Source organism: Schistocerca americana, chromosome 5 (assembly GCF_021461395.2).
Source record: "Schistocerca americana isolate TAMUIC-IGC-003095 chromosome 5, iqSchAmer2.1, whole genome shotgun sequence".
Lineage (NCBI taxonomy): Eukaryota > Metazoa > Arthropoda > Insecta > Orthoptera > Acrididae > Schistocerca > Schistocerca americana.
This window is the reverse complement of record NC_060123.1, coordinates 400287001-400307434: the sequence shown is the minus strand read 5'-3', so window position 1 is coordinate 400307434 and position 20434 is coordinate 400287001. Positions and strand designations below refer to the sequence as shown.

The 20434-nt window shown below is 37.3% G+C and overlaps 1 protein-coding gene across 2 annotated transcripts in view; it reads left to right on the top strand.

Annotated features, from left to right (window-relative positions):
• Positions 1–20434, top strand: part of LOC124615360 (unconventional myosin-Ie-like) — a 384348-nt gene that overhangs the window by 71861 nt on the left and 292053 nt on the right. For both annotated transcript variants that reach the window (XM_047143176.1, XM_047143175.1), the window contains 3 exons: positions 1696–1824; positions 11661–11857; positions 16525–16692. In XM_047143176.1, coding sequence (XP_046999132.1) covers positions 1696–1824; positions 11661–11857; positions 16525–16692 — 494 coding nt within the window. The remainder of the gene's footprint in view (positions 1–1695; positions 1825–11660; positions 11858–16524; positions 16693–20434) is intronic.

The window sequence follows — 20434 nt, the reverse complement described above, 5'->3', positions numbered from 1 at the left end:
GCGGACAGTTATATACAAAAACCTTCCTCATGAATCATTCTGTCTATTAACAAAAACTGTATGAAAATTCCCAAACTAGTTCCTGAGATTAGCCTTCACATACAAAAGAAAAATTCAGTGGAAGACTTCAATTAATATTAGGCATAGATTTTTTATACTATTACTGTTGGATGTTTTATTGAGAAAATATTTTATCTCACGATTGTCACTGATCCTTTCACACGTTGAATGGTAGTGTTCTTAACAAGTTTTAAACTCACTCACCCAATAACAATTTTGTGTGGACACTAACAGCCGCATGTTGAGTATCAAGCAACTTAATGCCCAGGGTTAGAAGCTCCTCATATTCTACGATGCCTAAAATTCTCCTTATTGTTTGTTGTTTTCCTGTATTTACAATATATTGAGAATATGGGCAGAAATTGGCAGTACTTCATCAGAATGAGGAGGTATGTTTTCTGTACCATTATATTATGGTGTTTTGGCCACTCTTTGTTGGATAAGTTTTCTGATGGGCTGTTTTGCACATACTTTTTTTCCTAGCATTTCTACTCAGATGTACACATTTTGATATAGGATATACTTTCAATGTCATGTATTAAGCCTGATGTTTTGTTTACATTCACTCTTTTCTATCCATATGACCATTTGGGCTCTCAGCTCTGTTGCTGGGGTGACGATTCTTCTGGAAATCTTGGGATTCTCAGGGAATTACACTTTACCTCGAAAAATAACGGAAATCTTGGAGAATTTGAGGAATTAGGTGAAATCCTAAGGAATTCTGCATTTTTAACCTTGCATTGAACTTGAATAATTTTGAGTTTTATAAATCACAAACTTTAAAATACGTAATATTTGAAAGAGTGTTAATTATATGAATATTATTCCAAATAAGTCATGGATGTTTAAAAACTGCATCTAAACCACTGCTTATGGCTGAGATATGGCTCAACTGAGAGAAAAGAGAAAAGTCATTATTGTCACGTGCTGCACCCCCCCCCCCCCCCCCCGCCCTATTAATTTATCAGGATCTTCTTGCACCATCTTCCTCCTCACACCAGGAATTCTCAGGAAATATATTATTTTTTCCCCAAGTTTGAGTAGCCACCCTGGGTTTGTGATTCACAAATGAATATACTCTTATTGCCTTCTTGTTCTACTCTTGCCTATCACCCTCCTTCTCCACTCCTCTGGTGCTCTAGTGTGATAAATGAAGGGGTGTAACATATCAGAGAGCAGTTGACGGGAAAGAGTGTATTTTCAGTGTAAGAATTTTTAATTTTGTTTATTTTGCACATTCTACATACAACTTTCAAAATGTAAAATTATTTCTATTTTGTATTCACTGTTAATTATGTAATATTATGATTTGCAATCATGGGTGGAAGATGAAAAAATGGCATGAGCAAAAATGTCATTTCACTTTTCAGAGGAACCAGTGAACTGGCACATAAAAAAGTAAAGAGGGTGTTGTAGAATAGCCACTGAATTTAATTTCATCAGAACTGCAAGAACTCCTGATATCTGATTACAATAATTGTGACTTTTTCACTTACATGTCCTCTGTCCTTTACTTGCTCTGTATGACATGTGGTGGCTTTAACTCATATTTTCCTTTGCTAATGATGTAGCAAAATAATGTTAATTGGCTCTCCCTGTTGTATCAGAATTCAGAAATAAGCAATTTTTTTTCAGCAATGAGTGTAATGGGCATGGCAGAAAACCTCCAAACTGATGTTTTTCGTGTTGTGGCTGGTGTTCTTCATCTAGGGAATATTATGTTTGAAGAACGAGGGAATTATGCACAAGTTTCTGATAACAGATGTGAGTATTGAGACGTTCTGCTTTCGTAGTCCATTTATATGTTGTGATTCTTCAGTGTCTCCCGGCATATTTCTTGCTCGAACAGTCCACAGGTGTACTGCCTGTCCATAGTGTCAAACAGGCACAGTATTTTGGTGATTAGACATATCGCCATCGTCAGGTGCGCTGACGAACTGAGCTCCTGAGGGCACCTGATGATGGCGACATGTCTGATCGCCGAAATATTGTGCCCGTCGGACACTATGGACTGGCAGTACACCTATGGACTGTTCGACTATTTATCTGTTGTTGTTGTGTTGGTCTCCTCAAAAATATGTTGCAACAGCAGTGCATAGAGCAATGAATGATAATTTTAAACTGTGTCTAACATTAGGTAGGAAAATTTGCTGATTTTCAACAGATGTGCCATAGTTGAAAAGAATGAAACTTTGCTAATCTATTCACATTTGAAGTGGGAATGTGTGTAGGGAATTTGGTAATTGTTATAGTAATGCATTGCTGAGGGAATGCCACCCTTATGGTATTTTGCACTACTTTATAATTTGTTTGGTTCAATCCCATCTCCGGCCATCCTGATTTAGGTTTTCCGTGATTTCCCTAAATCGTTTCAGGCAAATGTCAGGACGGTTCCTTTGAAAGGGCACGGCCGATTTCCTTCCCCATCCTTCCCTAACCCGAGCTTGCGCTCCGTATCTAATGACCTCGTTGTGGATGGGACGTTAAACACCACTAACCTAACCTTATAATTTGTTTTGCTCATACCCGTAGAGTTTCATAGTGATTAAAAATATTTTCTTCCCAACAACAGGTTTTCTACATTGCACAGGTGAAAATGCTTCTTGCAAAATACAGTGAAACTCCTTTTTAAATAATCTTTGGGGACCCAAATATTTTTCCGTAAATAGGGATTTTGCCTGGTACACAGGAGGAGTGACCCAGAATCGTAAATCAATCTTGCTTAGGTGATACAAGTGCTTTTTAATCACAACATCAGCACTATTCTGTGCTATAAATTTAAATGCAGCAAGTATATAAATATTACACTTTTCACAGAACATATATTTTATTTTTAAAAAATCAATAAGTCTGGTTTATTTTGTCCTTCCAGCATATTTTAGTGAAAGAAGTTGTTGCTCCAGCTGGTTGATATTAGTTAGAACTGATTAATCTACATTATAAGAGGAAAAGTAATTCCTGACAGTATCAGTTCCTTGTACATCAGCAACGAAACTGGATGCATTGCTCTCCCCTTTTCTTCTTCTTCTTCTTCATCAGTGCCATTGCCTGCTCCTACCTGTATTCCTCATAAGCATTTTACTTGCATCAGTCGTGGGTGGGGAAGTCAGGATGTCATTATCGCAACAAAAAATGTCCTGGAATGTTGTATTTTCAGAAATACCAATTTCTCTAATCTATTTTTCATCTGGAAGACTGTTGTCTTCAACAGCAACTAATGTGAAACAATTTAACACATTCTGTTGTGTTACAGAATTCCAGGCGACAACAAACATATGCATAACCTGTACAGCGCTGAGTCTCATCAGTTTCTTCCTCTCAAAGAATGAAACTGACTTATACCCAAATGCTTCTCTGTATTTGGATTTAACAGAGTGTTTTATGCATAAGTTCAGAGGCTGAAGATGACCTGGGCAGTTTGGAGGAAGGAACACAACATATACTTATTCTGAAATTTTGTCTCCTTGGTATGTACGGTGCATATATCAATAACTAGTACAATTTTGCTTCCTGCTGCACCCTCCTTGGCATCTAAACAACAGAAAAAGTCATTAAGCTTTCTGACATCTCCAGGGACTATTGTTGTACTCGTAAGTACAAAGAAGTGCTTTTTTTTTTTTTTGGAAAGATCTGGGAATTAACAGTGGTGGGACTTTTCAGTACCATCACTATTTATGCACAATAGTGTCGTCATCCTTTCTGTAATTTTTTACCTCTGTGCCATTTTTCTCACTTAAGAATATGATTTTGCAGGAAGTAAATTATAAAAGACACCATTTGATCAGTGTTCAAAATGGACGTGGGCTGTTACCCTGTATCAGTCATGGAAATATGATATTCTTCCAGTAGTTCACATTTCCTGTGACCAGGGTCTCACTTTCAGCACTTATACTTTGAAATGACAGCTTATGGTGTTTTTTATATCAATTCAACCAGCTCTTCGATGCACAGAAATTTTCAATGCTGATGTTCAGAACAATTTCATGACTTCTCTTGCTGTATGGTTCCTCTTATAGGAATTCTCCCACTTCTCAGTCCTTGAAATTACTTTAGGATATTTTCCACCTCATTGAATGTGGGCATATGAATGATGTTCCTTTTTGGATCCACAGCAATCGTTAGCTTTGACATTTAAGAGCACTCACTTATTTTTGAATATACGTCACATGTAGAATCGTATTTCTTTGTCTTATTGGAAAGATTCATTTAAGATTGTCATTGTCAGCTTTTGCTGAACTGTAAATTTCCTATACACTTGCAGGCCATAACTCCACAAAAATTAAGGTGATAATGTAGACAATTCAGTAACCAAACAACTACGCTTTTTGCATTTCATATTCGTGGTGTCAGATCATGGGACCTGGGGCCCATGAGAAATATGGGCCCTGTAATGAACTTGTGACATCACATTAGTCACCTTGCCCACCATATTTTGCGAATGCTTGGCTCCATGCAGAGCCCCCAGGAGATCAGTACCTCAGTGGAAAGGTACCCACTGAAGGTCTTAACTTCGTTGTGTGCTATTGGAAGCGTACATACTTTTAAACACACAATTAAGAATTATTAAAGTTGTCTGAAATAGTTATTTGCTCCGCATTGGGGACGTCTCCTGGCACTCAGAAAACCTGTAGTGTCATGTGCTGTAATATATGCAATGTGGCCTGTCTTTCTCGGTCTTGTGTCTTTCTCGGTCTTGCATGACCTAAACTGCATGAAAATTGATCTCAGTTCTTTCAACACATCTGTTGGTATCAGTAAAAGGGAAGTCAAGAAATTTACTACAATGTAGGCACTCATCAGCATGTTGAATCAATTACCATTTTCTGCATTCCATAACAAAAATTTCGACCTGTGTGAAGTGAAAACAAATCAGAATCTCTCAGCAGCATGTTATGAATTACATAAGGAAAGGATTTCAGTTTGCAAAAGTTTCATGTTTGTTCCTTAAAAGTGGACTTTTTCTTAAAGTAGGACGCGTTAAAAGCAGGGAGAAATAACATTGCTGTTATGGGAGTTTCGCTGGGACTGATGGAAATATTCGTTAAAAGTGGGATTTCATTAGCGAGTTTTAAATCAGGTTTTACTATATCCTTCATTTTCATCACTCATATGGTCTCAGCCTTCGTTAGCCCTTGTATTCCATGTGCCACCTCCCCCTTACTCCTTTCTTTTCTTGCCCCATTCCATCCAGCTGTCCCCAACTAAACTCTTACTCGTGTCTTTCTTTTCTTCTCCATCATAACATTTGGTTCATGTGCTATAAAATTCATTGTTGGTTTTAGCATTCCACCTTTCTCTATTTCTGTTCTATTTTGTTATTTTCAGCAAGTATTTCTCCTTTTCAAGTATTATCTTTTTAATATTCTCTTTTTCGTATTCCACACCCCCCCCCCCCCCCCCCCCCCCCCCCACACACACACACACTTATCCACTCTTATTTCCCTGATGGTCCTCTGCCCCAATACTAATTTCACTCTTCCAATGGGAGCATTTTCAGATATCGATTGCCCTTGAAAGATCAATGCTCCACTTGATGCCATTGTCAACACAATAGTGCTGCGAGTTTTCCCCTTTCATTTACCTTTGTTTTCCACTTGCATTTTGCAATTTATTTTCAGATTACCATTCATCTGTGGTGTTCAAATTACCATCAACTTACTAGTACTTTTTTTACTCTAAAATTGGAATCTCAGCTGTTAGTTTGCTGTGTTTCAATATTTTTCTGATTCAATTTGCATTGATGTTTTCTTCCTTATAATGGCCAAAAAGCCCACTTGTTCTTTTTTCTGCTCCTATTTTTGTCATTTTCTCTGATGAGCAGAGAGGGGAAAAAATGAAAATTGGAGGTTTAGCTGTCTTCATTTTTTTATTTTTGTGTGTGTTAGCATTGCAATCCCATTTTCAGTACATGGAGCTTCTCTTTCGTTCCAAATATTGTATTTAATATTCATGTCTATTTTATTCAATGGCTGCAAGAACAGTGCCTTTGTAAGAAGAACCTTATGATGATCTTTGATTTGGCCACCCTTTCTACCAGAGCACCGTGTTATGATTCTCGTAAGTTGATCAGGGAGAAATTCAGCCCCACAGTGACAACTCTCTTCAAATTCACCCTCACGTTATATTCTTGCTGCTCAGTAGTGACAGTTATAAACAAAAGGATGGTGTTGCCATGGGGTGCTTTTAGTCACCTGTTGTACCGGACCTGTTCATGATGGATTTTGAAGAGAAAGCCTGCACTGAAGATTGCACATTGATTACACATTTGTGATGTGGCAACATGGGAGTGAAAAGCTTCACGAGTTTTCCCACATCTGAACTCCCTACACCACAGTATCAGATCACCGTGGAGGTGGAAGAGAATTGCAAACTCCCCTTTTTGGATGCCCTATTGGAGCACAAGGCAGTGGCATTATGAGACCGGAAAGTCACTTACGCTTACTGGTATTTCTAAACCTCCAGCTGCTATGATCCTTCATCATGTGAGGATGTGCTACACATACGCTGTTCCACATGGCCCATACAATATCGGATGAAGAAAGCCTACTAATGGACCTCAACTACCTTAAGAAGATATTCAAAAAGAATGCTTGTGACAGGAGGAAAATCTGACTTGCTTTCAGGCAGAAGATGCAGGTCCACTAAATAGACTACTATGACTGAAGAATAAGACAATGGCATATCTGCCGAACACTGACCAGGTATTGAACAAGATAGGCAGTATCTTGGTTCAACATAACATTAAATGCATTTTCCATCCATCTTCAAAAATACATGCTGTGTTAGATGTAATGAAAGATAAATTGGGGTGTCATAAACTGAATATGTACCGTATGTCCTGCAAATGTGGTAAGGCGTACTTTGGGCAGACTGTACTGACAATTGAAAAAAGATGCCAGGAGCATAGGAGGTACACTGAACACAAGCATCCAAAAAAATCTGTCATTGCAGGACACTGCATAGCTGCAGGGAAAGCAATGAAATATAAACAAATGGATGTGTTGTGACAGAGCTTGTCATTATGGGATTGTGTTGTAAAGGAGGCTGTTGAAATAAGAGTGATCAATAGAGACTGTCATTTCACGATGGAGCGTTGGACTTGATGCTCAGACATCTGAAGTCACAACATCAGTCAACAGCGAGAAGCACTGAGGGCCTGGAGTTTGCATCCATTATTCTGTGGTCATGTCTCCCCACCACTCCATCAGATGAGGCCTGTGACCAGGTAGTGAGGGAAAATGTGGGGAGCAAGAAGAGTGTAAAGGAGGCATGATGTACCAAAGATGTTCATTCTTCAGATACCACCTGAAATGATGACAAGGTAAGCTGTAGAAATATTGTGTTTCTTAAGTGATTGCAGCAGGCTGGACACCCAAGAGCAATACAAACAACTGATCCAGCAGGGAAGCTTGAGGTCACACAGCACAGTGAAAGGATTATCATAGAAAATATATACAAGAAACAATGATCCTCTGGAGTAGTAAAAGTGCATGTCTTTTAGCTCCATAGGTGAGTAAGATATAAAAAAAGTGTGGTGGGACTAAAGGAATTGTTTTCTACATTATTGGATATGGAAACTGGTGACGAGGCAACTGGAAACAATAGTGGAGAGAGGGGACAGTGGTAGAGACAGTAGGAGATAATGGTCTGGGTGAAAGAATAGAAGAATGAATGATCTGTTAGAATTTTGCGCAAAACACAATTTAACTACTGCAAACATATAATTTAAGAGTCATGAAAGAAGGGAAAGGAAAAAAGGAAAAATAAATTGGAATTGTGGTCCTTTACAGCTTAATGAATTTCTGTGAACATGTCTCAGCGGTGGTAAAAACTGTATTTTTTGTGTGGTTCACGTTTAGTTGATCATCATGCAGACTGGCAGAGGACAAAAATACAAATGAGCAATTAATAAATTTCAACACTTTGCCAATAAAACTTGTCAAGAAATGCCATTGAGTGCCCATAAGCTCCAACTTGTCAAGAAGTCACCAGAAGCAACTACTACTTGGTATGGTATTTACAAAAAATGTTATCTGTTTGGTATAGATTTCTGTTATGTAACTGATCCAGCAAAGTTCATATATGTCATGGCAGAAAACATCACACAGTGTTATAGTATATTCATATACGTTCGCACTATAATAGGTTTTAATATGATAAGGAAAAACAGCTTAATGTGCTGAAACATGAAACCTCACATCGTAAATAATATATTTAATGCTTTGAGAATAATTTGACAGAGCACTGAAAGATCAAAACTGAAACAGAGCTCCTGAAGTAAATGACATTCCCTCAGAATTATTAGGATCCTTCAGAGAACCATCCATTACAGAACTACCCCACCCAGTATGCAGGATGTATGACATATGAAATATCCTCCGACTTCAAGAAGAATGTAATAATTCAGATTCCAAAGAAGCAGGTCCTGACAGGTGTGAATATTACTAAACCATCAATTCCATAAGCCATTATTGCAAAATACTGACACGAACTATTTACAGAAGAGTGGAACCTCCAGCAGAAGCTGACCTGGTGCAAGAATGGTTTGGGTTATGGACAAATGTAGGAACTGCAATGCGACACTTACCCTACAACGTGCCTTAGAAGAGAGAATGAAGAAAGGAAAACCTACATTTACATCATTTGTTGATTTAGAAAAGGCTTTTGTGAATGTTGATTGGAATAGATACTCTGAAATGTAGAAGGTATCAGAGAGAAAATACAGGGAGCAAAAGATTATTTACAACTTTTGCAGATCTAAGAATCTAGGTGCATGAAAAGAAGGCAGAAGTGGAGAAGAGGGGGAGTCAGGGTTGTCATCTCCTCTCAGTGTTATTTCTGTACCTTGAACAAGCACTAAAGGAAACTAAGGAAAAATAATTAAAATTCATGCAGAAGAAATGAAGGTTTGCTGACGACATTGTAGTTCTTTTAATGGAGGCAAAGCATTTCAAAGCTCAGTTGGACAATATGTGCCATCTCTTGAAAATAGGTTATAAGATGAAAATCAATAAAAAAAAATCACTGATAATGGAATGTAGTTGAATTAAGTTACATGATGCTGAGGGTATTGGATTAGTAAATAAGACACTGGAAGTAGTAGATTTCTTGCTGTTTGATACCAAAATAACTTAAAATGGTAGATTAAAGAGAATATAAAATGTAGAATGGCAGTAGCAAGAAACTTTTCTTTGAAAAAATAGATGTGTTAGCATTGAACATAAATGTATTTGTTGATAAACAGCACACAGAGAAAGGGAACAGAAACTTTTGAAGTGTGGTACTACACAATAATGGTGAAGAGTAGATGGGTAAGTTGGGTACTTAATGAAGAGGTAGTGAATCAGATCTTGGAGAATAGTGCTTGATGGCACTATTTGATTGAAAGAAGAGTTCAGTTAACAGACATATCCTGAGACACCAAGAAATAGTTAATTTGGTAAAGGAGGGAAGTGTACATGGCAAAAATAGTAGAGGGAGCCTTAGACCCAACTACAGTAAACAATTAATATTAATACGAACCACCACAGCTGTATTAATGTAAGTTTATTATGACACTTGTTGATGGCCATTGAACGAAACCGATTGTTTCATAAGTAATGTATATTAACGCAGCTGTATTGGTTCATATTAATATCAATATGAATCATTGATGAAGCACTGCATGATCAAGATTGTAGTAAACAGGTTCAAATGGATTTTGGGTTCAGCAGTTACTCGTAGATGAAGAGACTTGAACAGAATAGACTTTAGTGGAGAGCTGCATCAGACAAGTCTCCATACTGGAAACAACAACAGTAGCAACAACAACAAATGAGTTAAGAATGGATCACATCTTTTTTACACTCAATAGTGTAATGATAAGATGCAGGTTTCTTCTTCATCAGTACATGGCATAATTGCAGTGATCTTTGGGCTTCTACATCTCGTGTTTGACTTCAGTGTATGGACAAAGCCATGTAAGAGTTAGGTTTCCAGTATTTCCCTTCAGGAGTTCAAAATCCCAGTACTACCAATAAATGTATTTAAAAATAGAAAAAAAGTCTAGCTGTGATAATTGTTAGTGCCTCCCTCAGGGAGGGGACAGAGAGATGTGAGGGAAAGTTGAAAAGCAGGGGCAGGTCATTCACCTCTGCAGTGAGGGCAAGAGGTAGCATAGCTAATTATTTGGTCCCTTTGAAATTCTGCAATTTTCTGTAGTAAATTTTGCTTTTAATACACATAGTAATTATACCCACCAGTCCAATTACTAAGCTAATTGTCAGCTCTCAGTGCTGTCATTAAAGGAAGTATGGCTCAACACTGCATGAGTCTATTCATCCTTCCTTTGAATCATTCATTCCCACACTGTGCCCCATAAATCCCATCATGAAGGAAAGTCTTCAGCGACTTAGAAAGAATCAAATTATTCATTAACTGGCAGAATTTTGTAAAATCAAACAATGTAAAGTCTGGGATGGAATAACAGCAATATGGAAAGTATAGGTTCATATTCACCACATAGAGAAGGTGTTGAATTGCAGACAGGCACAGTGAAAAGAATACTGGAAACATTTAACCTTTCTGACAAAGCTCTTTTTCAAACATTTACACAACAATAACAGCAACAGCAACAACTCACACACACGACTGATAGTTTCCAACCACTTAGGCCCGACTGTGTCTGATATGAGCATCACTCTGCTTGGATGAGTCGTGGGGGTGAGGAGGTGACAAGGGGCAGAGAGGGGGAAGGATAGCAGGTTAAGTATGGCAAAGATGCTAGTGCTGTCTTTGGGAGCATGCAGGGACATTGCGGTGACGGGATAGGGGTGCTAGGTGCAGCTTCTGGAGGCTGCCCTGAGGGACGGTGGAGGAAAGGGAGGGGGAAGAATTGGAGAAGACGAAAGGTTCAACATGGGAACATGTAGGGGTTGTCTGATAACGAGCCCCATGTTCACCCATGTGTGGTGAAAGGCATTTTCCAAAATACTTGTATGTGCACCAGCAGTTTACTCTTTCATCAGGACTGATCATATCAGTGATGCAGAGGTGACCTTCCCCCATGAATGATACTGGCAGACTTTTCACTACCATGTACTGCATGCACATGCTGTTTCAGCGACATGTATACTTACTGTTGATATCATTGCATGCTTTCTAATACTGACTTCAAACATTTTAAATAAAATACAAATTTTTTAGTGCTGTTATGTGTTTTGAAAAAGGATGCTTATGGATTGCATTTATATCAGATTATAGCTTTTCCACAGATATGTTATTGTTACTCTCAATTAGTAGTTACTAAGCCAAAAGAAGTTAGTCACAGGTGGTAATGTACTTAAAGACTTTGAGCTAGTGCAACATGGTGTTATAATTCACAAATTCTCACTTGAGGTTTACTGAACCAACAGGAAGAAGAAAGTACTCTTAGATATTGCTTATGACGTATTGTAATCCTGGAGGTCAAGACTTCTGATAAATGTATTTATTGTCTTGTACCAAGGTTACTAAAATTTTTGTTTAGGCTTAATACATTGGTGGAATTCATTGCATTGTCTTCTCTGTCAAATGTGGGGAGGTTATTGATGTCCAGTGTTTTTTTACATATTCTGTTTCAGATCTTGATTTCCCTGCCTACCTGTTCCAGGTAGATCAAGGACATCTAAATAACAAGTTAATAAGCCGACGCTTTGATAGCAAGTGGGGCAGTCAGTCAGATACCATTGATGTTACGTTGAATGTGGAGCAGGCTGTGTATACTAGAAATGCTTTAGCCAAAGGTGTATATGCAAGGCTGTTTGATTTTCTAGTCAAGGTAAGAATGTTAATTTTTATTAATAAGGTATAGTTTTTGTAGTGCTATTGTGCTGTGTGAAGAAATGTGACATTATTATTGCAGATTAATAAAGTACGTCCTTTTAATAGGCTTCTAAAAACTAAGTTATACACAACAGGTATTGATTGCAGTTTGAGTGCTTACTCTCCTTTGTTGATGCTTCTTTAATTTTCTGATTCTACCTTCCTTTATCATTTAGATGTAGGGAGGCACATAATGAAGATGACATTATAGCTAGGTTTTCTAAATTAGGTGCTTCTGTCAGATATTTGTGCACCCTCATGTACATGCATTTGCGTAGTGAGGGAGGGAGGCAGGCAGGCAGGCAGGCAGGCACTGGTATGTAAGATAATACGTTGAAAGTATTTCAGAGTAGCCTCACTGAAGAACATGCACATAGTTCCTATTTTGAGCCATTGAAAATTTGTGAAAATAACAGATATCAAAATGAGTGAGCATGGAATTCCAAACAACAAGGTGGTTGATAGGGGAAAGGCTGCTGTACCTGATGCAGTTCATTTGCTCTGTATTAAAGACACAGGAGATGAGTCTGTTTTTCCAGCAACAGTATTCTGTAGAGTGCCAGTACAACTGTGTGTTTCATGTGACCCTTTCTTTCTTTTAATTTTTTTTTTTTTTTTTTAAGTGGAGATCATTTCAGTCTATAACCACAAGTGGTCTTGTTTTACTCCAAGAAAAATACAGCACTCTGTATTAACCAAGGGTTCTCAAAGACAACTGTGTATGCTTGAAGATGTCTTGTGTTCGTAATAATGTTCCTCAAGATTCTTTATTATTTCTATTTCTCCAACATATGGTACATCCAGACAGTCTTTAGGCTAAAATCGTGGATTTTGTGTACATGTTTTGCAGTAAAGTACAGTTTCTTTTGCCCACCTAGCATCTTCCAGTTGCTAGATGTAACACACTCTTTTGTCTTCGTGGCAAGGGAAAACAGTAATGAAGTATAGTTTCCTGCTTCTTAGCTGCTATGCAGTACCTGTGGACAATACAAAGCCACTTCCTTATGGTTTTTTGCTTTGAACTTCATTAAGACATTCCTCCTTTATTGTTTAGAATGTAGTAGTGGAAGTGTGAACTCTTATTTGATTTCTTTTTTCCTTTTTTTCCAGTTGTTATGCAAGCACTTTGCATTCTTTGCTGCATCTGATTTTTGTTAGCCTGTTGCATGTGTTCAGCATCAGCAGCTTTCCCTTATTTTACCGTAATGATATCATCATCCCGTCTTCTTTCTTGAAAATACATACATCACTTTTCTTCTTTTTAATTTTATTTCATATTTTCTTAGCCAAGTCAGCCCTACTCTTTTACACTGTTCCAGTCAAGCATATTTTTTTTTTACCTCCTGCAATTTATTTGCCAGTACTATATTTGTGTATAACCTATTTGTGAATACAGTATTCCAGTGCCTGTGTTATTCACAGAAAATCTATGCCGGACCAGGACTCGAACCTGGATTTCCCACTTACCACGAGCGGTCGCCTTAACATTTGGCTATCTGTGCACGACTCACGGCCAGACCCAAAATTCCACGTGTTGTCAACCATACATCTACGATCTGTACTCACACATACATTAAGTGTATTCCCATACAGATCAGATGTTTTACTTGAGGTACAATATCTGATCTGTACGGGAATACACATAATGGATGGGTGAGTACAGATCGTAGATGTATGGTTGACAACATATGGAAGTTTGGGTCTGGCCGTGAGTTGTGCACCAAATGGTAAGGCAACTGCTCACGATAAGTGGGAAATCCCCATTCAAGTCCCAATCTGGCACAGATTTTCATTGCAGTCATTCCATTCTACAGCCGACGTTAGTCTTTATTTACAATTGCGAATTTATGTGATGTGTTTTGTAATGGCTGTGGTCGCCGCAGTGCATTTTCATCAGAATAACACACACGCGACTTTCAAGTACAAAGTCTGGTCTGTATAGGAATACACATAATGGATGTGTGAGTATAGTTTTATGGTTGACAACATACGGAAGTTTGGGTCTGGCCATGAATCGTGCACGGATAGCCAACTGGTAAGCCGACCACTCGCGATAAGTGGGAAATCCGGGTTCGAGTCCTGGTCATGCACAGACTTTCATTATCGTCATTTCATTCTGCAGCTGATGGTAGTCATTATTCGTAATTGTGAATTCATATGATGTATCTGTGAATACCAGATGTACCGGTATGAAATGAGCGTTAAGATACAAATGTGTCGATAGGGAACATTTGTTGTGAACGAGCCTTAATTTTTTTTTGTTTGGTTGGTATGACATCTGTCAAAGATATTTAATATACATCAAGTCATGAAATAAACATCATCATATGTTTTCATCATGTTAACAGAAAGTGATGATTTGCGGAAAGCATTAAGTTTTTGTTTTCATTTGAAAAAAAGTGCTGCAGAGTCGCATCGAATACTTGTCAAAGCATATGGTGATCATACTCCATGAGAAGCAACATGCAAAAGATGGTTTCAACAGTTCAGAAATAATGATTTTGATGTAAGAAATGAAGAACGTGGAAGACCACCAAAAAAGTTCGAAGACGCCGAATTGCAAGCAATATTGGATGAAGATAACACTTTGAGTCAGAAGCAAATGGCAGCAATGCTAAATGTTGCACAACAAACAATTTCTGACTGTTTGAAAGCTATGGGAAAGATCCAAAAGTGTGGAAAATAGGTGCCACTTGAATTGAATGAAAGACAGATGGAAAACCGAAAAACCATTTGTCAAATTTTGCTTCAAAGACATGAAATAAAATCAGTTTTGCGTCGAATTGTTACTGGCGATGAAAAATGGATTTATTTTAAGAATCCTAAATGGGAAAAACCATGGGTTAATCCGGGACAACCATCAACATCGACTGCAAAACCAGATCGATTCGGCAAGAAGATAATGCACTGTGTTTGGTGGGATCAGAAAGGTGTGGTGTATCATGAGCTTCTAAAACCCGGTGAAACTGTGAATACTAATTGCTACAGACAACAAATGATCAATTTGAACTATGCATTGATCGAAAAAATATCAGAATGGTCAGAAGACATGGCAAAGTAATTTTTTTACATGACAATGCACCTGCACACAAAGCAAAACTGGTTCAGGATACAATCAAAACACTTGGCTGGGAGCTGCTACCTCACCTGCCGTATTCACCAGACTTGGCCCCTTCCGACTACCATTTGTTTTCATCAATGGGACACGCAATGACTGAGGAACACTTCGATTCCTATGAAGAAGTAAAAAATTGGGTGTCTGATTGGTTTGCTTCAAAAGATGAAATTTCTATTGGTGTGGTGTCCACAAATAGCCAGAAAGGTGGTCAAAATGTATATAAGGCAATGGTAAGTACTTTGAATAAAATGTTTTTACTTTTCAATTCAAAATTAGTGTTTCATTAAAAAAAAAAAAAAAAAAAAAAGAGAGAGAGAGAGAGAGAGAGAGAGAGAGAGAGAGAGAAGAAAAACACTCATTTTATACTGGTACACCTGGTATGTGGAAGCTTCAGCAATGATAATTCCACAAGACTTCATCAAACAAATGGAAAATAATTTGTGTTGTGATTGGAAATTTGGACTGATCATTGTCTTGGTGGTGGAATCGCCATAATAGGGTACAAGACAGCTTATGTAACTGTGTCACAGTCAGCTATGATCACTCATACCCTGTTCCTCTGGTTTTTGTGTATTGCCCAATCTGAAGATGATACTTCCTTTGACAGATACTTTACTTCCGGCAGTGGCTACATAATGGTTCAGAGTAAAGTGCTCTAGGAATTTTCTTTTCAGGTACTATATGATAGTTTGGATCTTGGCCAGGCAACTTTTAAGACATTGTGTGAGTTCCTCATGGAGGGCTTACAGGTAACATCCAAGGCATTTGCATGATCCTGTAATGTGAAAACACATGCAAATAAAACTGAGTGGAAACAAGTGTAAAATTTGAATAGAACTGTTTGATACTGGCATTTTAATTGACAACCATATTCAGTGTCACTCCAGAACCATTTTCAATTCATATACCATCACATTTCTCCAATAATTCCACATGGAATATCTTTTAATGTGTGCTACACTAGTTTTGATGCAGTATATCAGTTTGTTTTTGTCTGCAATACTCTGCAGAAGTTCAACACTAAAAACAGATGTAATAACATTCTCACTTTATAATGCATGTTTCTCAAACCATCAGTTCATCACTACTTCACTGCCTTTCCACTCAAGTCATGATTTTGCAAAGAATGAATAGCAGTTGACCCACCGTCAAATTCTTAGCATTCTGTATTAACTTATTTCACAGCTGGATAACTCAATGAGAATTATTCGGGCTGAAGAAATACTGTGTCCGACCAAGAGTTTAACTCCAAACCATTGGATTAAAAACCTAAAATGTAAAAAGACACATTGTTGACTTACATATGTAACAGTCTCGTGTCAAGTAAAGGCACAGGTGTAGTTGCAGTATATTTTAACTGAGAAAAGTATAATATTAGTTCTTGCTGCATGTAAATTCAACTGCTGACAGAAAGACATGTTTGAATAGAAATAACATTTTGGTATATTAACAGATATTGTGCATTTTCTATTGTGGCATCTGATATTTCTGTTTTATTTTACTAGTGTGTGAATAGTGCAATGGAAACAAGTGTCACGGGCCAGAGCATAGGAATATTAGATATATATGGATTTGAGATCTTCGAACGGAATGGGTTTGAGCAGTTTTGCATCAATTTTGTGAATGAGAAACTACAACAGATTTTCATCGAGTTAACATTGAAGGCTGAACAGGTAAGTTGAAATGTGCTAATCACTTGAGGTGCTTTTATGTTTTAAAAAAAGAATAATTGAGAATTCTTTTTATTAGTATTTTGATTGTTTCTTCCTGTAGTAGTCCCTGCTAACTTTCTGCTTGCAAAAATTTTTGCTCTTTCACTGAAAAATGAAAATAAATGTGTGCTATATATCATGATGTCCTTGATGACTCTTGTTCTTTTGACAAATTTTACACAACTTAATTGCATAATTGTAGCTTTATTATAGAAATGATAAGCAGATCATGGTTTTGGGAATTAAATCTAATCTGTTGTCATAACCAAGAGACTTAACAAATGCTAAAAGAAAGCAGTCATGTGATAGTAAATCAAAAGCTCTTCTTGACTGATTAAGGTCACCATTATAGGAAATGAGCTTGGCAAATTCCGTCATCCTACTCATACTACCCAAATTTAGTTACAAAAAATTTGTTTGCAACATTACTAGTGTTCTCTATTTCCATGTTTTATGCATCTTCTTTAAAGAAGTAGGGCCTAGTCACTAAATCACTCACACATACAAAATGATACGCACCATGGATGTAACGGGATCTATGTCCAAATCTAACAGTTTTGTTTGTTCACAGAATTATTTAAATTGAATTTTACCTCACAAATATATGTAGGTTTCTTAATGAGGCCATTGTTTTCTCTTTTTATGTTAGGCATCTAACATGAAAGTTATTTCCACTTTTTAAGTGCACTTTTTTAAAAGGCAGGTTAGTTTGAGTTCACGAATCATTTATATTGGATAGATATGCAAGTTGTGTGTCACAAATTTATGGATGCTTCTCAAAAGTGATGTAAAGTTTTCATGAATTTCCAGTTTTTTTTCCAAATTCTTGAGCATTTTATATTGACAGAGTTGTTTTCACCAAACTAATAAGCCTAAGGAATATCACGTTCCAGCCACAAGTTTACATGTATTTGCCTTCGGTCTGACAATAGTATGAGAGGTGCTCAATGAATGTGTGCATGTGTTATGTACTTTAGAAGAAGGCTTGTGGCTGAAAGCTCACTTGTTTAGCAGTCTTTTTCTTGTGCTTGTCTGCGACTCAGCGTCTCCTCTATATCAATAGTAGCAGTCTATCCTTTTCGTAATATTGTCATTATTCCATGATGAAATTTCCATTGTCTTCTTTCTGTTTCATAATCAGCTGCTACATAAAACCGAAAGTTAAAACTGTGAAAAGACCTATAGGTAGTGTATATATCTGCCAAAGTCACATTTCCCAACACTTCATCCCAACAAATCGTACCAATAGATCCATTTTGCAGAGAGATCTTTAATTCAGTGTGTGTTTGCTTTATTGCATGAGTAATGTTTTTTATGTTTTAAAATTTAAACTTGGGATTTTTAATGTTGTGTGTGTGTTCAGTCTGCGGTGTTTGCGAATTCGTGAGACGAAATAATGATGTTTCTGTTATGTTACCAGTCTCGTGCTGTGTTGGCTGACAGAAGCAAACCAAGCAGCTGCCATGTTGATTTGTTTGTGAAGCTAGCATATTGTATTTCTCAGTTTTCATATTTATACTAGTGTATTATGAAAGTTTGTAGTTTCTTTCTGAAATGTGTCATTTTTCATATCGTTTATTGTGCCAAAGTATTGAAAAATGTGACATCAGTGTATGAACATGTTACCACCAATTTTTAAGTGCTTCATGTAGTAGGCTGAATAGGTCGTTACAACAAATTAATTGCTTATCATCTACTAATGCACATTTTGCCTTCCTTAATTCATTTGTTTATATATGAAATCAGCTTGTCTCCGCATCTGTCCTGCAAAATGGTCTATGGCCATTTCATTAAAATTTGGATGGTTCAGTAGTTATTTTTTAAGCTCATGCTCCAAATTTTTGCATATGAAATTACTCATTGAGGTAATGCTGTGCTGTCTTCAGACTCACGGTATGCTGCAGTTATTTATAAGAGAATAAAACTCACTAGAACCCAGGCACAATGCACTCTTGAAACAACTTACTAACAATGCTAAAGGGACATTTATGGTATGCACATTTCCTCTATTCATTTGTGAAACTCCTGCTAGGTAGTGACATGTAATTTCATGGCATTCTGCTGCTCTCTTAGTGAGACATTTACAAGCATATGTTTACCGCAGATAGAATTGCCATGACCGGAACAAAAAACTGTCTAAAATATTGTCAAAACATTAATACTGAGCATCAGTTAATGACACATCAAAGCATAATAGGGATATACGGAGACAGGGATTTGATGGCAAAGTTTCAGCCACTCTGTTCATTCCCTTTTGATGTAAGCAGTGGAACGTGAAAATCGTATGGAAGTTGCTAGGACACTCTTAGGCTCTGTTAGTTGAGCCTTTTTGAAGTGTATAAGAGGTATACCCCACAGAAGCCACACCCCCAAGGCTCTATTACATAATGCTAATGGGCATTTCAGGTTGCATCCTGAAGACTAGCTACTGCCTGTTTGAGGAACATCAGTTGATATCAACGGTTTCAAAAAGTTGTGTTTCAATATGCATGTGGGAAATAGTCTAAATGTGTGTGATAATTTAAATTTTGTAATCAATACTCTTAATACTGTTTGCAACATTGTTGCAAAATAAGAATAAGATATTTTTTTAGATGTTGGGTGTTAGAAACTGGGCAAAAATTCAGATTGGATAAGGCTGGGATGGGAAATGACCATAGTTTTTCAAAGGAATTGCCCTGGTGTGCACCTTGCATGATTAGGGAGAGATCATAAGAAATCTAACTCTGGATTGACAAAATGGCATGTGAGCCATATTCTTCCTGGCTGAGAGGTCAATGGCTTAACCACCATGCCACCATGCTCAGTGAATTAACAAAGTCCAGTACAAGATAAAAGGAAAATAACTACTGCCGCCTACCTGAAATGGTTTTAATTGAATGTTCTGTTTGGATATTACTATGTCCTTTCAAATACATTTTTCTTTCTAATACATTTATATAAGTCACATGGGCTTTTAAATAAATGAGAAACAGAAATATGTTTGTAAAAAATGGGGAAACTAAAACCTTGAGAGACAGGTAAAATGAACTGACATAAGGCTGGGTGAGAGAGAAATGATGGTATCTTCCCTGTTTTGAATGGCACTGGTTCTTTAATCACTGGTCTTAATCTCTAATGCATCCAGTAATTGCCTGCAGACACCAATGGGTCACCAACGCTTGCCCAAAAATATTGTGTAATACTTTCATATATAATATATATATATATTTACAGATGAACCACACTTTCCTAACATTCTCCAAATAAACTAAAGTCAATCATTTGCCTTCCCTAATACATGCCTTACAAGCTCATTCCATTTCATATTGCTTTGCAACATTACTCCTAGACATTTAATTGACTTGACTGTGCCAAACATAACGCACTATTAATACTGTGTTTGAACATGCCCTTAATCCATGGTGTGCAGGGTATCGTGTGAGAAAAAGACAAGCTGAGTTTCACACAAGTGACGCTTTCTAAGCCAGCTCTGATTTGTGGACTAAATCTTCTCAGTCTCAATAAAATTTATCATATTTAAACTGAGAATTTGTTCAAGAATTCTGCAGAAAACCAATTTTATGTATATTAGTCTGATTTTGAAGGCCCGTTCTTTTACCCTTTTTATGTATAGGAGTCACCTGCCCTTTTTTCCAGTCACTTGGGACTTTGCACTGGGTGAGAGACTCACAATAAGTGCAAGCAAAATAAGGGGCCAATG